Source organism: Cervus canadensis, chromosome 3, assembly GCF_019320065.1.
Source record: "Cervus canadensis isolate Bull #8, Minnesota chromosome 3, ASM1932006v1, whole genome shotgun sequence".
Taxonomy (NCBI): Eukaryota; Metazoa; Chordata; class Mammalia; order Artiodactyla; family Cervidae; genus Cervus; species Cervus canadensis.
The window spans coordinates 4,588,740-4,611,125 of NC_057388.1; the positions used below are offsets into that span (position 1 = coordinate 4,588,740).

The 22,386-nt window shown below is 50.3% G+C and overlaps 1 protein-coding gene across 11 annotated transcripts in view; it reads left to right on the plus strand.

Annotated features, from left to right (window-relative positions):
• Positions 1 to 22,386, plus strand: part of GRB10 (growth factor receptor bound protein 10) — a 217,054-nt gene that overhangs the window by 163,839 nt on the left and 30,829 nt on the right. For 10 of the 11 annotated variants that reach the window (XM_043462503.1, XM_043462510.1, XM_043462502.1 and 7 more), the window contains 4 exons: positions 12,314 to 12,470; positions 18,651 to 18,766; positions 19,783 to 19,851; positions 22,163 to 22,300. In XM_043462503.1, coding sequence (XP_043318438.1) covers positions 12,314 to 12,470; positions 18,651 to 18,766; positions 19,783 to 19,851; positions 22,163 to 22,300 — 480 coding nt within the window. Of the gene's footprint in view, positions 1 to 10,782; positions 11,540 to 12,313; positions 12,471 to 18,650; positions 18,767 to 19,782; positions 19,852 to 22,162; positions 22,301 to 22,386 lie in introns of those variants that run through there. The other variant, XM_043462513.1, reaches the window with a different exon arrangement.

Here is a 22,386-nt window from a genome sequence, read left to right on the forward strand (position 1 = left end):
GCTCCCGACAGTGAAGACAGGTACTTAATGGGGAAGGGGGAGGAGCCTCCTGGTGCGGAGCGCGGTCTTTATGACGTTGCCCCCTGTCGGCGATGGCACGCCATGAGATGCCGACTGAGGAGGCACCTGCGTGTCATCATTGCCGCGCGATGTGTTTTTTAAACTTTTGCTTTGAAGTAACTTCCAACCTACAGAACAGTTGCAGTGATAACAAAGCACCCCTGTAGCTCTTGGCTCAGATTCCCTAGTCGCCCGCCTGCTGCGCGGTTTAAACCGTTTTCCTTGCTCCGGTAGGTGTCTGCCAGTGTGTATAAATGTGTGTATAACAGGGCGCACTGTAGCAATAGCAGTTACCAAAATCAGGATGTTCCACTAGTAAGTGCAGGGATCCAAACCTTAGTCAGAGTCTCCAATTGTCCTTTTTAAAAAAAACACTTTATTGGAATATAGTTGCTTTACAATGCTGTGTTAGTTTCTGCTGAACAACAAAGTGAATCAGCTATACATATGCCCTCTCTCCTGGATTGCTTTCCATTAAGGCCCCACAGAGCGCTGAGTAGAGTTCCCTGTGTTACACACAGCTTCTCGTTGGTTACCTATTTTATACGTAGTATCGGTAGTGGGCACCTGTCAGTCCAGCCTCCCAGTTCAGATCGCCCGCCTGCCTTCCCCCCACCCCGGGATCCACACATCCTCCCAGTGGCCTTTATGGTTTCTTTTCTTCTGGTCCGTGAGCCCACACAGGACCCCCCTCTGCGCTGGTCTCAGGTCTCCGGTCTGCTTCCCAGTGGGGCCCCATCTGACCACTCCATGTCCTCCGTCACGTAAGCGGTTACTAGAGCCCCGTCTTTGCTCTGTAGGAGGTTTCTTTGGGGCCCCTTCAGGATGTCCGTGGTGGGGAGACCACAGGCAGCTGCCTCCTTCTCGGGGCAGGAGTTGAGGACGCTGTGATGCTCGTGTGTCTCTTCTCACTAAAGTTGGTATTTATTACTCTTGTCAGCTGGGTTTCTCCATTGCGACGTTGCATCTTGCCCTTGTAACTAGAAAGTAGTTTAAAGGAAGAGAGCTTGGAACCACGTTCCATGCTCCCTCCTCCGACCTCCTCTGGCTGGTTTTGTCAAATACTGCCGGTTCCCGTGTGGTGACTCTCGCTCTATCATCCTGCGTTTACCAGGCGACCTTCAGCCGTGAGGATGAGCGGCGCTTCTCTCCCAGCTGTGTGGAGCGGGTTAACTGTCCCTGGACTCCGTGACTCACTGGCAGTGCAGTCCTCATTTGGTCTGACCTCACGCTGTCCCGCTGGGGCTGTCCCCTCTTCGTTGTGACATGCTCTCGTTGGAGCGCGTCCTTGCCGAGCCCGGGACTCCGCTTGCTCTGCTTACGTGCCGTTTGGGACTGGAGTCCTCGGATGCGGGGCTGTCCCGGGCCCTGGATGATGTTCAGCAGCAGTCGTGCCTCTGCCCGCAGAGGATAGTCCCCCACACACACACCAGCTGTGACAAGCAGAAATATCTCAGGCGTGGCCAGATGTGCCTCGGTGGGGGAGAGGGGGTGGGGGGAGTGTCCAGCCACCGCCAGGAACCACTCAGGGTGGGAAGGGGTACTGCTTTCTCTACGACATTTTAAGATTCGTAAGAGAAAACGTGGCTTCAGTTCTTCAATAGATTAGCTAGGAGAAGTCTTCAAATTTGCTTTATTTCTCCTGGTGGCTTTCTTTATCCTTCTTTTTCTATGAAGAATAGAACCTGTACAAAAGTAGAATAGTATGGTGAACCCCACATGCCCCCCATCCAGACCACACAACTGTCAAACCACACCCCCTTACATATTATATTGTTTTGACCCAAAGTCCAGCCATCATATCATTTATCTATAAATGTTTCAGTCTTTTTCTATAAAAGATCCAGACTGTTTTCTTAACAATACTGTTAATACCATTGTGACACCTAATTCCTTAATCTCACTTTTGAAAAACTTTGTACTCAAGTAGGAATTGCATTTACACTGCATGTCTGCAACCCTAGTGCCATGAGTTCCCTTACAAGACACTGCCACCCCAGAGAAGGACTTGGCCGTGGGAATTTGCTCCCCCAAGGACTCTGACCCACACTGAAAAACCCAGTCCCAGGCCACCTTGCAAGTTTCAGCACCACATTCATGGCGCAGGGCTGCCTGCACCCAGCAGAGCTAGAGACAGAACCCAGTTAGCAGACCCCCTTACAAGTCATCTGGTCAACCCGTGCTCTGGGCAAAGCACAGCCTTCACCCCACCAGGATGGACGGGCCATGATAGGGGCCCCTTTTCTCAAGGACCATCACTGCCTCTCATGGTGGGCTTCAGCTGCTTGAAATACAAAGCAAACTTTGAATTCTTGAATTTTCAACTACTTAGGCCAGAAACAGTTGAAAGCCCCATAGAAGTGTCTGAGCTTAGCAGAAGCCCAGGGTGAGCTTCCTGCCAAGTGCTGTCTCTTCCTGAATTGATGCTGTAGATAGTCTCTGTCCTGCAGCCCGTGGGGAGGGGGATCTTTTAGGCACACGATGCCCCAGAAGGAGGAGTCTAGAGGAGTGTGTCTGGAATGATCATATATGGAGCATTTGCTCTGGGCTGTGGAGCTGCATGCATTTTTGTGAGTGACACTCACCATCAGCCTATGTAACATCCCTCTGTTTGGGGTTGAGGATGTCGAAAGTCTGGGGTGGGATGGCTCGGGCAGGGAGTGGAGAACAGGAGCTTGAATCCCATGCTGGCAGGTTCTACAGTCTCCGTTATGGTGCACTTAAGACAGCGTGAGGTTGGGGGTGGGGAGTGGGGTGCCTTGGACATCCAGGAGAGGGGGGCCAGCACAGCACGTGTGCTTGATGAGTGCTTGCTCAATGGGGGATTGAGGTTCAGGGATGCTCAGATGAGGCCTGTGCTTTAAGGAATAGTACGCATTCTGCCAAACACATGTCATCTCCTTTCTTGGAACCATTTCCCCTATTAGAGGTGGGACTCTGGGAAAATTGACATTCGGCTATTTATCCTGAGAAAGTAATTCATCCCACACTCCAAGGCTCACGTACAAGATGTGCCAGGGAGCTCTGTGAGGAGAAGGGTCACTGAGAAGCCGCTGAGTGGGCAGCCCTGGGGCAGCACCACCTTCCCCACAGCCGTGAGCAGAAACCCCCCCAGCACGAACGCCAGAGAAACACAGGGACCTGGGGGTAACGTGATGTTGCTGCTGTAACGTGAAGCTTGACACCGCGATTGCAAAAGCTCAGACGCCATCTGAGCCCAGTGGTGTGCATGCCTCTATTTATAACAACTGTGCAGGAGACGACAGGAAGGACACACGGAGAACTGTAACTGTGAACGTGGGAGTTGTCAGCGATGGTCCCCTTCTCTCCTTTGTCCTCTGTGCATTTTCCAAACACGTTGCAGTGAAAACCTGTAAGAAAACATGAATGTATCTGTGTTCCCTTGAATGCCTTGGGTTTGAACGTGGGCATTTTTCAGTGCAGACGGGACAGTGCTGCTGTCGCTGGCATGGGGCTGGGCGACCAACTAAAGTTATACTCAGATCAGTCCCTCTGCTGGCCAAGGGTCAACTGTGTATGTGTGTGTGTGCATGTGTGTTTGTGTGTGTATGCATGTGTATATATTTATACATATTTATGAAGGACAGGGAAGCCTGGCGTGCTGCAGTCCATACAGTTGCAAAGAATCAGACATGCCTTAGCAACTGAACAACAACAAAAATGTATGTGTATGTGTCAGGAATGTCCACTGTATGTGATCCCGTCTGCTCCTGACTTGGCATACCCTTGTCCTTACACAGAGCTCAGAGCATGGGAACACCCGTGCTGCCTGTACCCTGAATGAGGTCCTCTACATTGTAAAGCAGCCACCCTCCACAGCTCTCAGGGCCACAGTGTGGGCAGGCAGGATGGGGCATCTCTTGGCACAGACTCCATACCCCCGCACGATCCGGAGCCCAGCCGTGGTGCCTAGTCCTGGAAGCTCATGGGGAGGGGAGGCTTGTAGATGAGACTGGCTTGGTGCAGGGCTGCAGAGTCACAGCAGGTCACTGCGGTGGAGTGGAAGCCTCAACTGGGCTCTGGGGCCCAGGAAGAAGGGAGGCAGGTATAGCAGGAAGGGGGTAGCTCCTCCCCAGGTGAACAGACAGTCAGAGTAGCAAGCCTGGCCAGGCCCCAGGCGCTCTGCAGAGGAAGACATGGGAACAGACGCTCCCAGGACAGCTCAGGACTCTGCTAACGGGGGGCCAGGGGGGCCCCAGAGCAGCCCTGTGCGTGCAGGGACTCTGACACCCAGAGAAGCACTGAGAATCTTCTCTCAGCTCCCTGGAAGTGGGGCCTCTTGGGTCCTCTCTACCTCAACAAAGGAGAATAGGATTTGGGGGAAGAGGGTGCAGGGGTGAACCATTTTTGAAGGCTTTATTGAATTTGTTATGATATTGCTTCTGTTGTTTATGTTTTGATTTTTTGCCTTTGAGGCTTGTGAGATATTAACTCCCTGACCAGGGATCAGACCCACACCCCCTTCACGGGAAGGCAGAGTCTTAACCACTGGACGGCCAGGGAAGCCCCTGGGATGTTTTTAAAGCAGCTGTTATTTTTGTTTCCTGTAAGACGCCACTCTGTACAAACTGCTTTTGTCAAAGTAATAGGCTGTATGTATCTATTCTAGAAAACTTGAAAAGAAATATAGGTGAGCCAGTCAAAGTTGATTCTTCCAGATGGTGACTTTGAGGTGCCAGCAGGCAGCCTTGCGCCCTGCATCTTGCCCGTGAGCACCAGGCAACAAGGGGGTCCGTGGGGGGCTCCAGGTCTGTGCCTGACTTCCAGAACTACGTTGTGAGTTGTTTCTAGAACTTTAACTCCTTAGAAAGGATTGTGAGGACTTAAAATATTTTTAATTGTCTCTGAAACCTTGAAATCAATAGATTATAACGCAGACTCCTGTTTTTTAAAAGTCCCTTTGGGTCCGTGTTGTTGGAGAGAATGAAGCTAATGTTATTAGCTCGTGTGGTGGGCCTGTGTGATTGTCTGTAGCAGCTTCAGTTATCATTCCTTGTGGCTCAAAGGAATACCAGTTTAGAATAGAACTGAAAACAGCAGTCAGTAGAATCACATTCTTTTCACTAAAACAAACCCAGCCCAGCCCTGGCCCTGCCCTAATCTGAAGTACGTCTGATTTCGTCCACATTTGCTAGGCCTGCCCCACGTGGGGGCTCTGAGGCCCCCGGAGTCTACAGCCTTGTGTAGCTCCCGGGAGGCCTCTTGCCGACAGAGAGAAAGGCAGACAGAGTCCCTGCTTCAGAGCTGGGCACCACTGGCCCCGTCTCCTCCCTCTGGGAGGGCGGTCCTCCCGTCCTTGGCTTCCACCCTGTGTCTGGTGGGAAGAGAGGGATGCTGGCCTTGGAGGGAGTTCACTGGGGCCCCGCTGTGGCCTCTGCAATGCTCAGGGGTGTACCTGCCGCTGCCCAGACGCCACTGGCTTTGCTGTTTTCCCTCCTCACAAGCCGGGCCAGACCAGGATTCCCTCCGCCACTTCCCACCCCCGTCACCCCGTCTTCCCTCCCTTTTGATGTTTTTTTAATTGAAATATAGTTAGTTCATAATATGTTGGTTTCATTTATACAACAAACTGATTCAGTTCTATGTGTGTGTAGATATATGTGTGTGTATATATATATGGATATATGTGTATAATATGGGCTTCCCAGATGGCACTGGTAGTGAAGAAACCCCTCCCAACACCGGAGACCCAAGGTCGAGAAGATCCCTGGGTGGAGAAGATCCCCTGGAGGAAGGCCTGGCAAGAATACTCCGGTACTCTTGCCTGGAGAATCCCATGGACTGAGGAACCTGGCAGGTTACAGTCCATAGGGTCGTAAAGAGATGGAAATGTCTGAAGCAGCTTAGCGCACAGAATGCACGTGTACATGTATCTCCTTGTTCAGACTCTTTTCCGTTCTAATTTATTACAAGACACTGGGTATAGTTCCCTGGTGTACAGTAGGACCTTGTTGTTTTATATGGAGTACTTTGTATCTGCTAACCCCAAACTTCTAATTAACCCACCCCACCCCCTTTACCTTTGGGAACCAGAAGTTTTCTTTGTGAGTCTGTTTCTTTTTGTAGACAAGCTCATTTGTATCATATTTTTAGATTCCACATATAAGTGATATCATGTGATATTTCTTTTTCTCTGACTTACTTCACTCGGCAACCTCCAGGTCCATCCATGTTGCTGCGAATGGCATTATTTACACTTTTTCATGGCTGAGTAGAAATCCATTGTTTATATGTACCACATCTTCTTTATCCATTTCTCTGTCGATGGATACTTAGGATGTTTCATGTGACTAGTACTGCTACAAACATTGGGGTGCACGTGTCTTTTCAAATTAGAGTTTTCATCTTTTCTGAATACACGCCCAGGAGTGGGATTGCAGGATCATATGGCAGCTCTTCTTTTCAGATATTTTTAGGAACCTCTATTCTGTTCTCCATAGTGGCTGAAACAATTTACATTCCCACCCACAGGATAGCAGGGTTCTCTTCTTTCCACATCCTCTCCATTGTTAGCTGTTTGTAGACTTTCTGATGTTGGCCGTTCTGACCCATGTGAGGTGGCCCCTCACTGTGGTTTTGATTCACGTAATCGTTGGCGATGCTGAGCGTCTTCTGGTGTGGCCTCCCTTTCACTATTGGCCTCCCTGCCTGGACGCCCCAGGTGGCCCTTGGGTACAGCTTGGCTGCTCCCTAAGGGTTTACCCACAGGGTTTACAGGAGGCCTCAGGCGTAATGAGAAGCCCAGCTTCCATCCTCACTTTGAAAATGCATTTAAACAGTACCCAGAGAGCTTTGAACTGAGAAGAAGTTTGGATGATAAAGTGAGACAGGCACTCAGCTCAGACCCCGCAGGCTCTCTGGGTCCTGTGCCAAGGATGGCCTATCTACTTGGCTCAGCCCCAGCTCTGAGAGGCCACCGACCCCCCCAGGGATGCCCAGCACCTCTGCTGACCCTGGGACAAAGCGCTAAGAGGCCGCCGTTGGCCATTTTCACCGGTTGGTCTCTGCCAGTGTCAAGAGTCTGCAGGATTCAGACAAGACTCCGACCTGCAAGGCCCTAGCAGGGAATGTCTGGTCCCTGAAGCAGAAATAAGGGTGGCAGGAGCGAGGTGTCCACCATCTGTCTGCCTGTTGGGGGCCGTGGACATGATGTAGCTTCAACCCCAACTCTCCTTAAACGCCTTCCTGCAAGTTTGCACAGATCCAAGCTCCTGCACCCCTCTCTGAAAATGAATGCAGGAAAGACGTCAGCAGAGCTGGAGGAAAGATGGAACCTCTGTCACCACATTAAGGCTTTTAGGACGGGCTGCAGCACCGAGCCAGTCGGAGGACCGCATGTGGTAGAGCCTTCCTCCCCCCATTAACCCTGAAATGAAAGAATCTCAAGCTGTTGACATAATTGTCCCTCTCTAATATTATTTTTTAATTCAAAGTTTATTTTTATCATTTATACAGCAAGAAAGCAATGCAGTTCAGGAATATATTGCAAATTTCAGAATCGGAATTCTGCCATGCGGATAGCATATGTTCTCATATTTTCTAAGTATATAAGGAGGTGTTACGTTGGACATGATTTGCTCTTCTTTTAGTTTTTTGACATTTAAAAAATTGTTTTACTTTAGATAGTTTATATACTAGTGAAAGGTTATTGCTGAACCATAAGACGCTGGGATTCTTGGCCTCCAGAGGAGATGAATTCAATCCAGGGCCAGAGAAGAGGCTGGATCGCTCAGAACATTTGTGTAATAAAGTTTTATTAAAGTATAAAGGAGATAGAGAAAGCTTCTGACGTAGGCATCAGAAGGGGGCAGAAAGAGCACCCCCCTGCTAGTCTTTAGCTGGATGTTATGTAGTCACTGGCAGTCTGTTAATGAAAGAAAGGAATGTCTTAAAACTCAGAATGGCACCAGGCCCCTCATCCATAAATTGCATTTTGGGATAATCTTGGCACCAGATGATTCATCCCAGGCCATAAAACAATTGACTTGAATCTTGTAGAAGGACAGATTACCATACAAATAGTTTCATTTACATAGATTAGGGGAACAATGTCTGAGTATAACATACTGGTTTGTCAAGTAGGTTCTGAGCCTTTTGGCTGAATGACTTGAAGACAGAGTCTGGGGTAAATGCATAGCACATTAACATAGCTTAAGACAAACATTTCCATAAGAAAAATGTATTGGTTAACTCAAGGTTTGAGAATAGTTAGCTTCAGGTGAAACCAGGTGTCATTATGGCAACACAGTATTTTAAGAGAAACCTCCTTTTAAATTTGTATAGAGAAGGAAAAAAATATTGCTAGTTTGTTTCCTCCTGCCGCTTAAGAGAGATAAAAACATCTGACACTTGCAGCCTATTTCCTCCCTTTGGAGACCCCTGGCCTTCCTTCCTGTTACCCTCTCACTAGGATATAGTTGATTTACAAGGTTGTGTTCACTGCAGATGTAAAACACAGTGATTCAGTTAATGCATATACATGGATCTATTCCAGGCTTCCCTGGTGGCTTAGGTGGTAAAGAATCTGTCTGCAATGTGGGAGACCTGGGTTTGATCCCTGGATTGGAAAGATCTCCTGGAGAAGGAAATGGCAACCCACTCCAGTATTCTTGCCTGGAGAATTCCATGAACAGAGGAGCCTGGTGGGCTACAGTCCATGGGGTCGCAAAGAGTCCGACATGACTGAGCAACTGACACTTTCATTTTCATATCTAGTCTTTTTTTTCAGATTCTTTTCCCGTATAGGTTATTCTGTAATAAATGGTAGTTTTGTCTTTAAAAGCAATTAGCTACTTAATTTCCTTTGCAGTGCAAAAACAGAAAACTCAGCAGTTGGCTTTTCTGACTGAATTGTTCCCCCTGAATCTCAGCGATCATGAGGTCTGCTGTCTTAACTGCAAACTGGAGTTGGTCATGGCTGTCCAGGTCTGGTCCCCCGCCCCTCACCTGTGTCTCAGGCCTTCAGCGAGCTCCTGCCTTGTCCCCAGCTCCACAGCGCATCTGAGGGCACCCCAGGGGTAGGCAAAGGGAGCCAGGAGCTGTTCAGAAGAGGCTCCCGTTGGCCCCAGCCAGGCTGACCCGTGAGGCTGCTGCCGCTGCCAGATCCCCGCTTCAGAGGCACAGAGAGGCCAGGTTCAGCCAAGTCCCCGTGGCTAGTTGCTGATGAGGCCTGATTGCAGTGGGTCTGATTCTCCCCAGAACCCCCACCTCGTCAGGGGGTCGTGAGTGATGCTTCCCCTTCCATCACTGGGGTCACAGAGCCAGGGAGTGACCGGGCTGGACTGGTGCTGCAGGTCTGTGCCCCGAGTCCCCCCGCCACCTCGCAGGACCCAGATCCGTGTGTTCCCCAGAGACCTGTGTGCCCTCGGCGTCAATCTCATCCTGGCTGAACTGTGAGTTAGTGGAGCGGAGGCCTTGGCGGGCTGACAGGGAAGAAGCTCCTGCATCCTGCCCTCGCAGGACCATGAGCATCTCACTTGGGAACTTAGCCTGCTCCCCAGCATCCCTCAACCAGGCCTGCTGCACCAAACGCAGAGATGGAAGACCCTCACTTGTTTCCAGAATGAGCCCAGCCCTGCCCAGTTGCTGACTGTAGGGGTGGTGGGCACAGGGTGAGATGCCCCTTCTGGAGCTGCTGGCTTTAGAGGCTGGCAGTTCCAACAGCATCTTCCTTTGTGCATTTGTGTTGGTTACACTCTCCTCTCCAGCTTGCCATGCTCCCTGGGTGAGACTGGGTGTGTATGCTGGCGTCCTTGGATTTCTGTCTCTGGGCCTGTTTCATCTGGTCAGCAGGCCCTGGTGGCTTTGGAGAGATAACTGGATAGCGCTGTGTCGGGAGCAGAGCTGGCAGTGCGGGATCTGAGGCCCTGTCCCGGCAGCCTGTGACCCTTGTGTCTGTCTGTGTCACACGCTGCAGCCCGCCCACCCCACCCCCAGCAGGCCCCCTGGCTCCGGGACCTGAAAGCTGGGGACGTGGCCATATGACAAAGCACATCTTAGGTTTTAATACTAGGTCTATTTTAGGCCTCTGGGAGCATGGTCTTGGAGCAAAGGGAAGTGAAGAAAGAGTTTAAAGGAAAGTGCAGTAGGACTGAAAAGAAGATTTAAAAGCTGCTGCTACAGCTGATTTGGGCAGGAAAAGACTTGGAGAGAGAAGGGAAACACACTTCAACCTAATGTAAATTTCCTAGGGAAGATAATATTCTTTGTAATCACAGATAAGTTCACTTAGAAACTTAGGAAAGAAGGAAAATTAGGAACATACTGATTTGGGTATTTGTATGTATGCACTACTGTGGAAGATTTATATATTTATAATTTACATATTTATAACTATGTACTTGTATGTAATTAGCATATATATCAGTTGTATGAATTCTTTTTCTAGGTTTGTTTTTCTTTTGTATTAATGTATTTGTTCTTACAAAGCTTTTACCTGTACACCAGAGACGTGTTTTCTTTGTTGAAATTCCATTTTGTTTTCATAAACTCAGTCATGTTATCTATATTTGAATATTTAACTGGTTTTGGAGAAGTAGAACTGTCCTTCAGTGAAACGTCAGTTCCAGAAAAGACGTGGAGTGGGTTTCATTTAAGGTGAATGTGAGTTATAAGCAGGCTACTGGGTCCTGATCCCCCCCACCCCACCCCGGGTTGGAGGGCTGGTGGAGAGGTGGTGGGAACAGTGACCCTGTCCCACTGACAGCTCAGTCCCCGGGGTGGCCCTGTCTGCCCTCTGGCTGTGAGAACTCTAAGCCTGCTGTGGACAGTCCTCGGGGGAATGCACCCTCCCTGTGGACTTCATCTGAGCAACTCACCGTCCCCTGCGGGACTCCTCACAGTGGAGAGAAATGTTCAAAGTCTGCACGTAATCAAAATGCGAGAAAAGGCCTTGGAGCGAAGAGGGAGGGAGTGGAGCCAGCTCCTCAGGGCCAGCTGACACTCAGGCCGCAGAAAGCTCCAGCTCGAAACTTGCAAGTGATAGCATGCCTTGCGGGGCTCAAGGTTGCTGAGAGATTTGGCAGCCAGGCCTGAGTTCAGAGAACACACACACTCAGGCCAGGCGTCCTGCCTGGCGCTTACTGCCGAGGGGGGTGAGCGGGGGTTTTGCTGGAGCCCTGGTCTGAGCCTCATGTTGTCCTGTCGTCATCACCTCCACCTCGGGCGGGACCACTGAGGAGGAGAGTGATTGCATCAGGCCCAGGCAAGGTCCTGATTGGTCTGCCCCCCATGGCTTGATTCACGAGCTAGAGGACCGAGCTGAAGGCAGCCTGGTAGCAGCTGCCCTGCTGCCCAGAGACAGCCTGCCCAGCAGGCTTCTGTCGGTGGGCCAGCGCCTGGAGTGGGGGTCCTATCTGCCAGGGACGGTGGGAGAGGCTGGGGACACACTGCCCTTCAAGACACGTTTCGGTTTAAAATGCCATCTTGTTCCTCTGACTGCTTCTTCCACGCTGTTGAGGTAAGATTTCTTTAAGAATCTCAGGTTTCCTGTCAAGGCTACACCCCTATTGATTTTGCAGCTGGGGCAGAGGAAATGTTTCATCCTCTGGATTTCTGCTTGGCCATCCCCCTGTCTGGGAGCTGTTCCTAGGTCATGGCTTTGAACAGCACTGGGAAAACTTGAAGCTGGCTTGGAATTTTGTAGGGGGGAGGGGCCAAAGAGTTTGGGGACTGCCCTTTTTAGTAGTTTAAATTTCGGCATGTGCATGTTACTTTTTCTCATCTTCTTCCGAAGCCACAGTGAACATGAGGTGGGTAGGGGATGACAGGAGGAGGCAGTGGGTGCCACCTGCTACACTGGGGACCCTTGAGAGGGAGAACAGCTGGAGGCACCGGAGTTAGGGTCACTGCAGGGCGTCTGTGGCTTGGTTTTCCCAGTCGGCTCAGCTGTAACCTGTCCAACCCCAAGACCACCAGCAGCACTTAGAAGGAATTCTGTTGCTTCCCGAGACAGATCATGGCAGCGCAGCTCGTACACTGGTGTGGCCGTATGTCCCCGCGGTCTCCTGGGTGTCTTCAGAGCCTGTGTTGGAATCCTGTGTGCCCTATGCGTCCACAGGGGGATGAGAGGGGAGTGTTGGTGGGTGCGGCCTGCGGTCGCCTGCTGCTTGGAAAACCAGTAATACATGTTGGAGCGCCGTCATCTATGCTTTTCCCGTTGTATGTTGTATCAGAGTGTATTTCTGAAGACCCACAGTTGTTCATCCGCAAGTGTCCCCTTCTTGTGTTGCAGGATGTTAAAGTCTTCAGTGAAGACGGGACGAGCAAAGTGGTGGAGATTCTGGCAGACATGACGGCCAGGGACCTGTGCCAGTTGCTGGTTTACAGAAGTCACTGTGTGGACGACAACAGCTGGACGCTGGTGGAGCACCACCCGCACCTGGGATTAGGTGGGGAGCAGCTCTGGGTGGGGGCGCTCCAGGAGGGGGAGCAGCTCCGGGTGGGGAGCAGCAGGGGGCTGCTCAGGGTGCCGTCAGCTGCAGACCACCACCCCCGGATGCCAGGCTGTCCCTGCAGGGCCCCCTGCCAGTGCAGCAGGCGGTCTGTGCCTGCTCCTGCTGCTGCTCTTCTTCTGAACTCTCCGCTTCCTCGCTCCCGGCCCTCTCCCCTCTGGTGCTTTCAGAATCTCGCTCTTGGATATTTGGAGCAGTAGTTCTCACGGGCTCAGACACAGTAGGAAGGGGGGTCCCTCTGGTTCAACAGGACGACGGGCTGTGAGAGGCCCGGGGCTTGCTGCATACCTCGGGGGTCAACCAGAGGTGCCCTGGAAGATGCTGGCATCACTTTGCAGAGCCGTTCCCCCACCCGACGGGGTCGGGGGGCTGTGGGGACTGCCTGCAGAAGGGCACAAGGAGGCCCCCAGGAGTCGAGGGGGCAATGCCACCTAAGTGTGAGTTTCCCGCAGTGTCTCTGGGTATTTGAGAGAGCAAGAGATTATTTTGAAATGTGTTCTATTTCCAGAACTTATTAAAGTTTGGGATTTGTTTGTTTGCTGGCTTATTTCAGGTAAGGAAGCTTTTCAGACTTTCATTTAATTTCTTACTGGATAATGTATGGTGCTTCCAAAATCATAGGCAAGTATTTAAAACCAGAATTTTCTGTGAGTCAACAGCTCTATTTTCTTTCCATGTCTTAAAGGAGAGAAAAACTGCACAGCTTGCAAACTTCTTCCCACAGCTGAAAGTCTTTTCATAACCTTTTAGAACAATTAATAAATTGAAATTAAACCTAGGTCTGGCATATTCCTTTCGCTAACGGGCATTTGTGCAGCTCATATTATACAGTCTAAGCCCACGTCATACGAGGTCCATTTGAGTTGGCATTGCTCAAGGCCATGTGTCCTGGCTCCCTGTGCTGTCAGACAGACGGTGTGTGGTTTAAAGTAAGCACTACCAACTTCTGACTTCTTTCCTGTCACTGTGGATGTACAGTGCACTAGCGTGTCATCAGAGGCTTTTTCCTTCGTCCCCAGCAGCCTCCTAGCGGGTACATTCAGTGGCGCTCAGCAGGGCAGCTGACTGAAGCCCCAGTGTGATACATCAGTGAATGGGCCCTGGTGCTCTGATAGGGCCACCCAAGGCATCTGCTGACACGCAAGCAATTTGGAAACTAGATAGTGTCGGAACTCTGCAGTTTGTGTGCACACATGTGTATATGGTCATGTATACATATGCATGTACACACGTGCATATATATCCATGTACATGTCTACAGACATACATAGAGAATTAACTTTAAAGATGTATCTGCATACTTAGATCCAAATATGAATATTGTTGAAAGACTGTTCAAGAGTCTGACCACTTCTAAATTACAAGGAACTATGAAAGCATCGTCAGCAGATATTCTAATACATGACTGTCACTGTACACAGAGAATATATGCAGTGGATGCAGATACACAGAACATTGTCGCATTCAAGGACTGCTTGAGAAATTTTTGTTCAAGTATTTCTTTTCGTAGCACCTGGTTCCTGTAACATCACATAGTAGAGACATGATATATGTTAAAACTTGGGAAATGATTCCTCACATGAAGAAAATTTATTCTGAGGGAATAAGAAATGACATGCACATACACAGTAGTCTCAGGGATGTGATAGTCATAAGTTTTATTCTTTATTCTTTCTCTTAGTCACAGATGGATTGACATACTGCCCTTTAGGGAACAACAGTTCATTATAACCAAGTAAAAAGGGGGGACAAAGAAGGAGAGGAGCAAGTAAAATCATAAAAATGACAAAGACTGTTTGGACCCTGTTTGACAAAAAGAAGTCAGTGAGCTGAATTACAGACACAGAAAGTCCCCTCAGAAGGCTCTTCCTCGCTTTCTCCCGCTGGGTCCTTCAGGAGCAGTGAGTGGGCCCATCGCCCTCGTGCCCAGGTTCCGTAGATGGTTCTGCAGGCTTATATCCACCAAGTCGGCAGCCTCCAGGGAAGACTCCCACTGTCCGCAGAGAGCTTACCCACTCCCGTCCCTGTCTGCCCTGCCTGTTCTTCTCTTTGTGATCTGAGCCTATCATTTTCTTTCTGACCTGTTGCTCTTCAGGTGAAAGTCCTGTTCTCACCATTTATCCCCCAGCATTTAACAGTCAGACGCCCAGCAGCGGGAAGAGGAAGGTCTGGCAGCCTGTCTCAGGCTTTCTGTGGGGCAGGGCTGTGGGAGCACCTTTCAGAGCAGCAGGGTGTTTCAGCATAACTCCCCTCACATGAGATGTTCTCTGTGCTAGATGGCATTCTTGTGTTCCCAGGACCCCCGCCGCATGCATCTGCCACCTCTGCCCCACCATCCTCAGGGCAGAGCCGCCAGCCCCATCTCCCCGGTCACTGACTCCCCCTTCAGAAGGTCACACTCTTGCCAAGTGTATGGCGGGAATGCTCCTGGGACCGGCATGTGTATAAGGCTGGGGGCTCAGGCCAAAGGGAGATGATGTGAGCTGATCCCTAAGGCAAGTGGCTGAGTCAGTGTGTAGCCTCAGAATTTGAGGATTTCCAGCCACAATTACTGTGCCAGTCTTTGCAGCTAAGCTATGATAACCTTAACAGTACTAAACTTTTTCACATTCAGAAGTGAGTGATGATTTAGGAGATGTGGGACAGTTACTTCCTTTCCATTAGTCAGAGACCATGCGTATGTGTGGGGTCTCCAGCCTCTGAGGGTACCCTCAGCAGAGCATCATGCTCACAGGGGCACAGGAGCAGGGGCAGCTGCCAGCACGAGTGGGCGGCATCTCTGGCTGGTGGGACCCTCTCTGCCCTCCCCCTGAACTGGACTTGCTGCCGCAGCCAGGAACAACGTCCCTCCTGGTGCTACTGGCAGCCCCTACAGGTCCTGCGGCACTTTGGCTTAAATGTTGGGGCAGAGCCCTGAGTGATCCGTGGTCTTGGGTGACTGTGTCACGAGTTCCCTGATTTGGGTTTGTTCCTGGTCAGATGAGAAGTGTGTGGCAGCCGCCCTTTGGAGGACCCAGCGTATCCGGACCCCGACATCTGCACATGCAGACAGGGGTTGTGGGAGGAGCAGCTGCCCACCTTCAGCCCTGGTGCTCACAGCTGCCTTTGCAGGCTGATCCTTGTCTCTGCCCCTGTGTCTGTTACATCTGAAAGGCACCAAATGACGCCCTTTCCCCACTAACGGATACACCTAGCGGGAAGCTGCTTGTTGGGCAGATCTAGACATCAGGATGCTTTCTGAGGGTCTGTTTTGCTTCTCACAACTCTGTGTAGCCAGGCAATGCCCTGGGCAGCGGTTCAGTGTTCTGATCTGTGCCATGTGGGCGGTGCTGGTGCTGAGGGGACACGGGGGTCAGCAAAGTGGGATGCTGACACCTCCTAGTGCTGTCAGCTGGGCACTGGGTCTGCCAGCCCCACCCCACCCACTGGGGCCGCCCGGGTTTCTGCCGAGGAGTCCTGTGTCCGCTGCATGGCCACAGAAGTAAAATAGGCTTTTTAAAGAAAAATTGAAGTGTAGTTGGTTTATAGTATTGTGTTAATTTGTGCTTCACAGAAAAGTGACTCAGTCCTACACATGCGCGCACACACACACACACACATATATATTCTTCTCTGTATTCTTTTCCATTCTGGTTTGTCACAGGCCCTGTGGTACACAGTAGGACCTTGTTCACCCATCCTGTATGGAATAGTTTGCATCTGCTAATTCCAGCCTCCCAGCCCTTCCCTCCCCCAGCCGCTTCCCCCGGCAGCCACAAGTCTGTGCTCAAGTCTGCGAGTCTGTTTCTGTTTCATAGATGCGTTCACTTGGGTCGTATTTTAGATTCCACACAGAAGTGATACTGTGTGGTATTTGTTTCTCTCTTTCTGGCTTACTTCACTTGATATGGTACTCTCCAGGTCCATCCGTGTCGCTGCACATGGCACGGTTTCATTCTTTTTCATGGCTGCGTAGTCTTCCATTGTGTACACGTGCTGCATCTTCTTTGCCCATTCCTCTGTCAATGGCCGTTTAGGTTGCTTCCGTGTCTGGGCCTTGTGGAGTCAGCAGAGTGACCCCAGGCAGAGACGCATCTGCTGCTGGGACCCTTCACAGTCTGCTAATGCTGTTGTGTGTGGCTCTCCCAGGCTGCTGGGCCGGGAGGAGAGGAGCCTGCCCAGACGTGGCATCTGGGTGCCCCATGCAGCTGGTAGCTCCTGTCGGGAGGACCAGGTCATGGCCACCTGCTGTTTTATTTCTCCTTATTCTACCTGTTATGTGCGTGTGTTAGTCACTCAGTCATGTCTGACTCTTTGCAACCCCCTGGACTCCTCTGTCCATGGAATTCTCCAGGCAAGAATAATATGAGAGTGGGTTGCCGTTTCCTTCTCCATATTTTACCTGGTGGAAAAACCTTAATTCTATAAACCAACCGTTATCAGCCTATTGGGTTGTAGTTGTTTCCCCCCCATAACTACAGAAATGTTTTTCTCTGAATTAAAATCTTCAGGAAAGTCATGAGTTTGTTTTAAATGGAAGACATGTGCTTATTCCTATTTTGTTGTTGTTGTTATCTATCTTTATTTTATTCTGTGTGCTGACCCCTGTCTTGGAGGCAGACGGAACTGTTTTAGCCATGCTGCCCCTGGTTCTTCTCTTCTGTCCTGGGGAGACCTTGCGCAGTGCGTGTGGTTCCTGAATTGCTGGCCAGTTCCCCTCACATCTGGGGCCTGTCGGTGGGTCCCTGGCATTGCCCGGTCTGGCCCATACCGAGGTGCCCGAGCTTTCTGTCCATCAGGGGAGGAAATTCAGGCTTTGAGTATGTCTCTACCAAGGAATCCTGCCCTGATATCAAACCAAGGTTGAGTGTGCTCTGCATGCCATCATACCCGGCTCAGACCAGTGCCCTGGTGACTGTGTCCTTCATGGACAGGAATTCTCCCACGTTCTGAGATGCCTTTGACTCGGAATGCTGTCACCCTCCACTTCATCCTTCCTTGAAGATGAGACTTTTTAGGGCTTCCCGGCTGGCAGTGTAAAAGGAGGTGGGGGCTGGGAAGGGCTGACACGGCCCTTTTGGGTCGATTTCACAGCATCTGCTTCTCCACCACTTTGGCCTCGGTTCACGCACGAAGCTGCCCTGGGTTCCCTCCGGTCCTGTGTTGCCTTAGGGAATGGGGTTGGTGCCCGGCCGCCCCGTCGGCAGGCTGCGTGTGGACACGCGGGGGGCGCCAGGCCACGGAGCAGACTGCTGCCTTGTGCCCCCGTGGAGCCAGAGTTCAGGCAACGTGGGAGAGCCCGCCCCCTGCTGATGGCGTGGCCGAATCCTGCGCCAAGGAGGGTGTGTGTGCATGCTCGCACCAGGGCCGTGCGATGCGCGTGTCCTTCCCAGCAACCTGCCCCAGCTGGAGAGCGGCTCCAGGATGCGTGTGGCTCGCGTGGGCTCTGGCGCTCGGCCAGGTGTGGGGCGGGCTGCCTGCTGGTCACTCCCTGCCCCATGCTCACCCTGGCGGCTGAGTTTCATGCAGTCAAAGCCGTGTGCTGACCCGTGTGCTGCCCCTCTGTCCACACACCTGTACATCCTCCGTGCTCAGAGCCCTCCCGCTCTGTCTCTGGGTATTTCCCAGTTGTTAGAGTCCCTGTTCTTTTCAAGAGTTGACATTGCTTAATTTAAAGGCAAAACCATTTACAAAGAGTCGTTTTTAAAGATAGTTTTTATTTGGCTGTGCCGGGTCTGAGTTGTGGCACATGGGTCTTGGTTGCCCCACACATGTGGGCTCTTAGTTCTCTGACCAGGGATCGAACCCACGTCCCCTGCATTGTAAAGCAGGGTCTCAACTGCTGGACCACTAGGGGAGTCCTATGAAGATTCTCTATAGACTCTCCTTAAGCTTTGTTGATGCCAAATTGAAAAGAAGTATGCAAAAGCAAAGATTGACCTGAGTTCCTCATACTCTGAGTCCTCAGACCTCTCATGCACTTGATAACACGCTAAAGTGAGATTTCAGTTTACTTTAGCTCTGAGTCTCACCCTCACCACGATGCTTAAAGGTTGGAAAAGTCGGGTTTTGTATTTGGTTGCGAGGCTGCCTTGAAGGCTCTGCCTGTTTCATCTCCCACAATACTTTCTCCTGCAGAGCGGTGCTTGGAAGACCATGAGCTGGTGGTCCAGGTGGAGAGCACCATGGCAAGTGAAAGTAAATTTTTATTCAGGAAGAATTATGCAAAATACGAGTTTTTCAAAAATCCCATGGTGAGTTTTATCCCTTTGGATTTGGGGTTTGGAACTCTGGAAATATTGCAAGTATAAACTTCTTGAGTTTCATTGTAGCTGATCACAAAATAACTAACTAAGATGTAGTGGGAGGCAGATGGTTTGAGAATCAGGTTGAGAATCAGTTAACCCAGCAATACTGGCTCAAAACTGTTTCTCTGATGCGTAATTGAATGCCTTTGTTCTGACCAAGGTAACCATCGCCTCTTCCCAAAAGTAACAGTGGGTGAGGAGGTCAGTCTCTAAATGGAGAGAGAGAGCTGGGGTGGGCTTCTTCAGTTATTTTGGAAGTTCTTAGTTCAACTGGAGCAACTTGGTCAAATAGTAAAATAAAAACTCATCACTCTCGGCGAGTAGCAAATATTGCTTTGGGATTATTTGGGGAAGAATCAGTAGAGAAGTCAACATCCAGGTGTAATGAGCTAGTTTCTTGGAGTTTTCTGTTTGCGGGGCTGGGGCCCGAGCCTTGTGGGATGTCAGGATGGGGAACCTCGCACCTGCCGTGGCCTGAGCCCCAGTTCTGAGCCACAGCAGCAGTAGCTGTGGGGAGAAGTCCCGTGCCTACTTCTGGTCCTGATAGCTTAGCTGCTTTTTTATTGAAAAGAAGAGATTTGATAGCTGCTTTTGGATAATGCACCAGAAAAGGCTTCTTCACGTCCCCGTGCTCATCTCCTGGTTTCAAGAGTTATTTGTCTTCTGCACCCACCTGTGTCCTTGAGTTAGGGGCCGGGGCAACCCGCTGCCCCAGTGCACTGTGAGGCGTGGGTCAGAGAGGGCATCACGGACTTCAGACTTGATCCTGCATTTAACAGAAGATGCAGCCTTTTGAAGACAGTGTTTCCACTGTGTAATAAAGAAATTAAAAGGACCGTCATTTTAAATACAAATTGTCCATAACCGTACCTGTAGGGATGGTTTTTGTTCTGGCATATCTGTAAGTATGTTTTCCCCACTTGGAAGCTAACCTTTACCATCTTTGTTTTTCCACATCCTAGAATTTCTTCCCAGAACAGATGGTTACGTGGTGCCAGCAATCCAACGGCAGTCACACCCAGCTTTTGCAGGTACTGGGCAGGAAGAGGCTTCTGCTGGAGTTTCTGTATAGATGCTCTTAGGCTGTCCCAGGGGCCTGGTAGAAACTTGGATCAGTTGAGCTTTTCCTCACAAATATGAGCATTGGCTCCTGTTGGAATTTAGAGTATCCAGGAATAAATGTTTACTTGGGAAAGCTGTGTATAGCCAGGCTTCCCAGGTACCATTAGTGATAAAGAACCCACCTGCCAATGCAGGAGACATAAGAGACTCAGGTTCAATCCCTGGGTCGGGAAGATCCCCTAGAGGAGGGCATGGCATCCCACTCCAGTGTTCTTGCTGGAGAATCCCATGGGCAGAGGAGCCTGGCAGGCTATAGTCCATGAGGTCACAGAGTTGGACACAACTGAAATGACTTAGCATGCATGCAGCCAGGCTCCCTCAAAACAAGCACTTAGAAACAGGATAAACTGGCAGAAGCCATCAGAGCGAGAGGGTGGGATAGAGAAGCTGCAGCTCCCGTGTTCCCTGCGAGTACCACCCCCAACCTCCAAGCACAAGGCCCTGGAAATCGCTACAGAAAGATTGGGTCTGTCTCATAGTAAAAACTGATTCACACATGCATACTAAGTCACTCAGTCATGTCCAACTCTTTGTGACCCCGTGGACTGTAGCCCACCAGGCTCCTCTGTTCATGAGATTCCCCAGGCAGAATACTGCAGTGGGTTGCCATGCCCTCCTCCAGGGGATCTTCCTGACCCAGGGATCGAACTTGCATCTCTTAAGTCTCCTGCTTTGGCAAGTGTGTTCTTTATCACTAGCACCACTTGGGAAGCCCCCAAAACTGATTAGGTTGCTCTAAAACCTTTAACAAGTTACTTGTTAGACTCTTAAAAAAAACCAACACACCTATCTTCATTGTCTCCTCGCTTCCTAAAGTCTGTTCCAAGTTACACCTGGCCTTTCCCTCCCCCACCAATAGAGGGGGCCACCAGCTGCCTCTCCACACTTAGTGCTGACTCATGCTCTTCTAGGAGGCCAGAATATTCCTCTGCACCCCTAAAAAGGTATCTCTTAACAGCATGTTAAGTGAGGGAATAAACAATTCGGTAATGCAACCAGCACTCTCTGCTGCTGTTGCTAAGTCGCTTCAGTCATGTCCGACTCTGTGCGACCGCCTAGATGGCAGCCCACCAGGCTCCCCCGTCCCTGGGATTCTCCAGGCAAGAACACTGGAGTGGGTTGCCATTTCCTTCTCCAGTGCATGAAAGTAAAAAGTGAAAGTGAAGTCGCTCAGCAACCCCCTGGACTGCAGCCTACCAGACTCCTCCATCCATGGGAGTTTCCAGGCAAGAGTACTGGAGTGGGGTGCCATTACCTTCTCCGAACCAGCACTCTCTAGGTGGCACCAAATATGAGAGAAAGTACTAGAATGTAGTTCCTATAGAATTCTCCCCTGAGCCCTCCCTTTCCTGCTTTATTTCTTCTGCTTCTGGAAGCTGAGAGCCTCTGTGTTCTGTCCTGGGCCCTCCCACCAGAGCATCTGTCTGCTCTGGGCTAGAGTTGTCAATACTTAGTTATCCTGGTTTATGCACAATGAGGGGCAAATGATTTCCTGCTTCTTAGTTGCCTGATTTGAGAAGATTTGGTGCTTGGTGAGTGGGTACAGTGATCTCTGGAGACCCCAGAAGCACTGCCTTGGGGCACTAGGACCTGCCCAGCTGGCCTGTCCCACCTGCAGAAGGAGAAGTGTCTGTCTCAGTGGAGGGGACCCACAAGGGTCACCCCAGACCTGGCTCCTGCCCTCTCTTTCCCAAAGAAAGAGGTGCTGCCAGTGGGCGGAGTTAACAGGGACAGTGGGCTGTCACCAGGGTGCTTGTTTCAGGAGACGGACAGACACAGGATACGCAGCTTTCACCAGAGGACATGTGGTCAAAGTGATGGCCAGATGGTTTCTCCCAGCCCACACGCTCCTGATTAGTACTTCTGGCACTTCTGTTGCCCCAACTCTGAGGATCAGACTGGGATTTTTAAGGAAAAATAGAATAAAGGGCAGGATGCTTAAACATATGGTCTTATTAGATTTCTGACTTCTGTTTTTCAACGTTAAAAAGATCTATTTGCTTGTGTGTGTTTAAACATGAATTATATTTTAGGCACCACCAATTTAGATGGGAATTTTAAGACTTTTGAAAGGAAAAACATTTGAAAACAATCAATTTAACACAAAAAGAGTATTTTGGTAATTCATAAAATGTTCCAATGTCAGTGATGCTCATAGTATATCTGTTCTCATAATTTCACATCAGTATTACCTGACTTTTAAAATTTGCTCTTCAACAGAATTTTTTAAACTCCAGTAGTTGTCCTGAGATTCAAGGGTTTTTGCATGTGAAGGAGCTGGGAAGGAAATCGTGGAAGAAGCTGTATGTGTGTTTGCGGAGATCTGGCCTGTACTGCTCCACAAAGGGAGCTTCGAAGGTGAGTTTTAAAGCCGCAACTGCCAGTCACAAGGCTGGGAGGGTTCCGAGTAAAGGTGCGCACCGTGGCCGCCTCCCAGCTCGTGA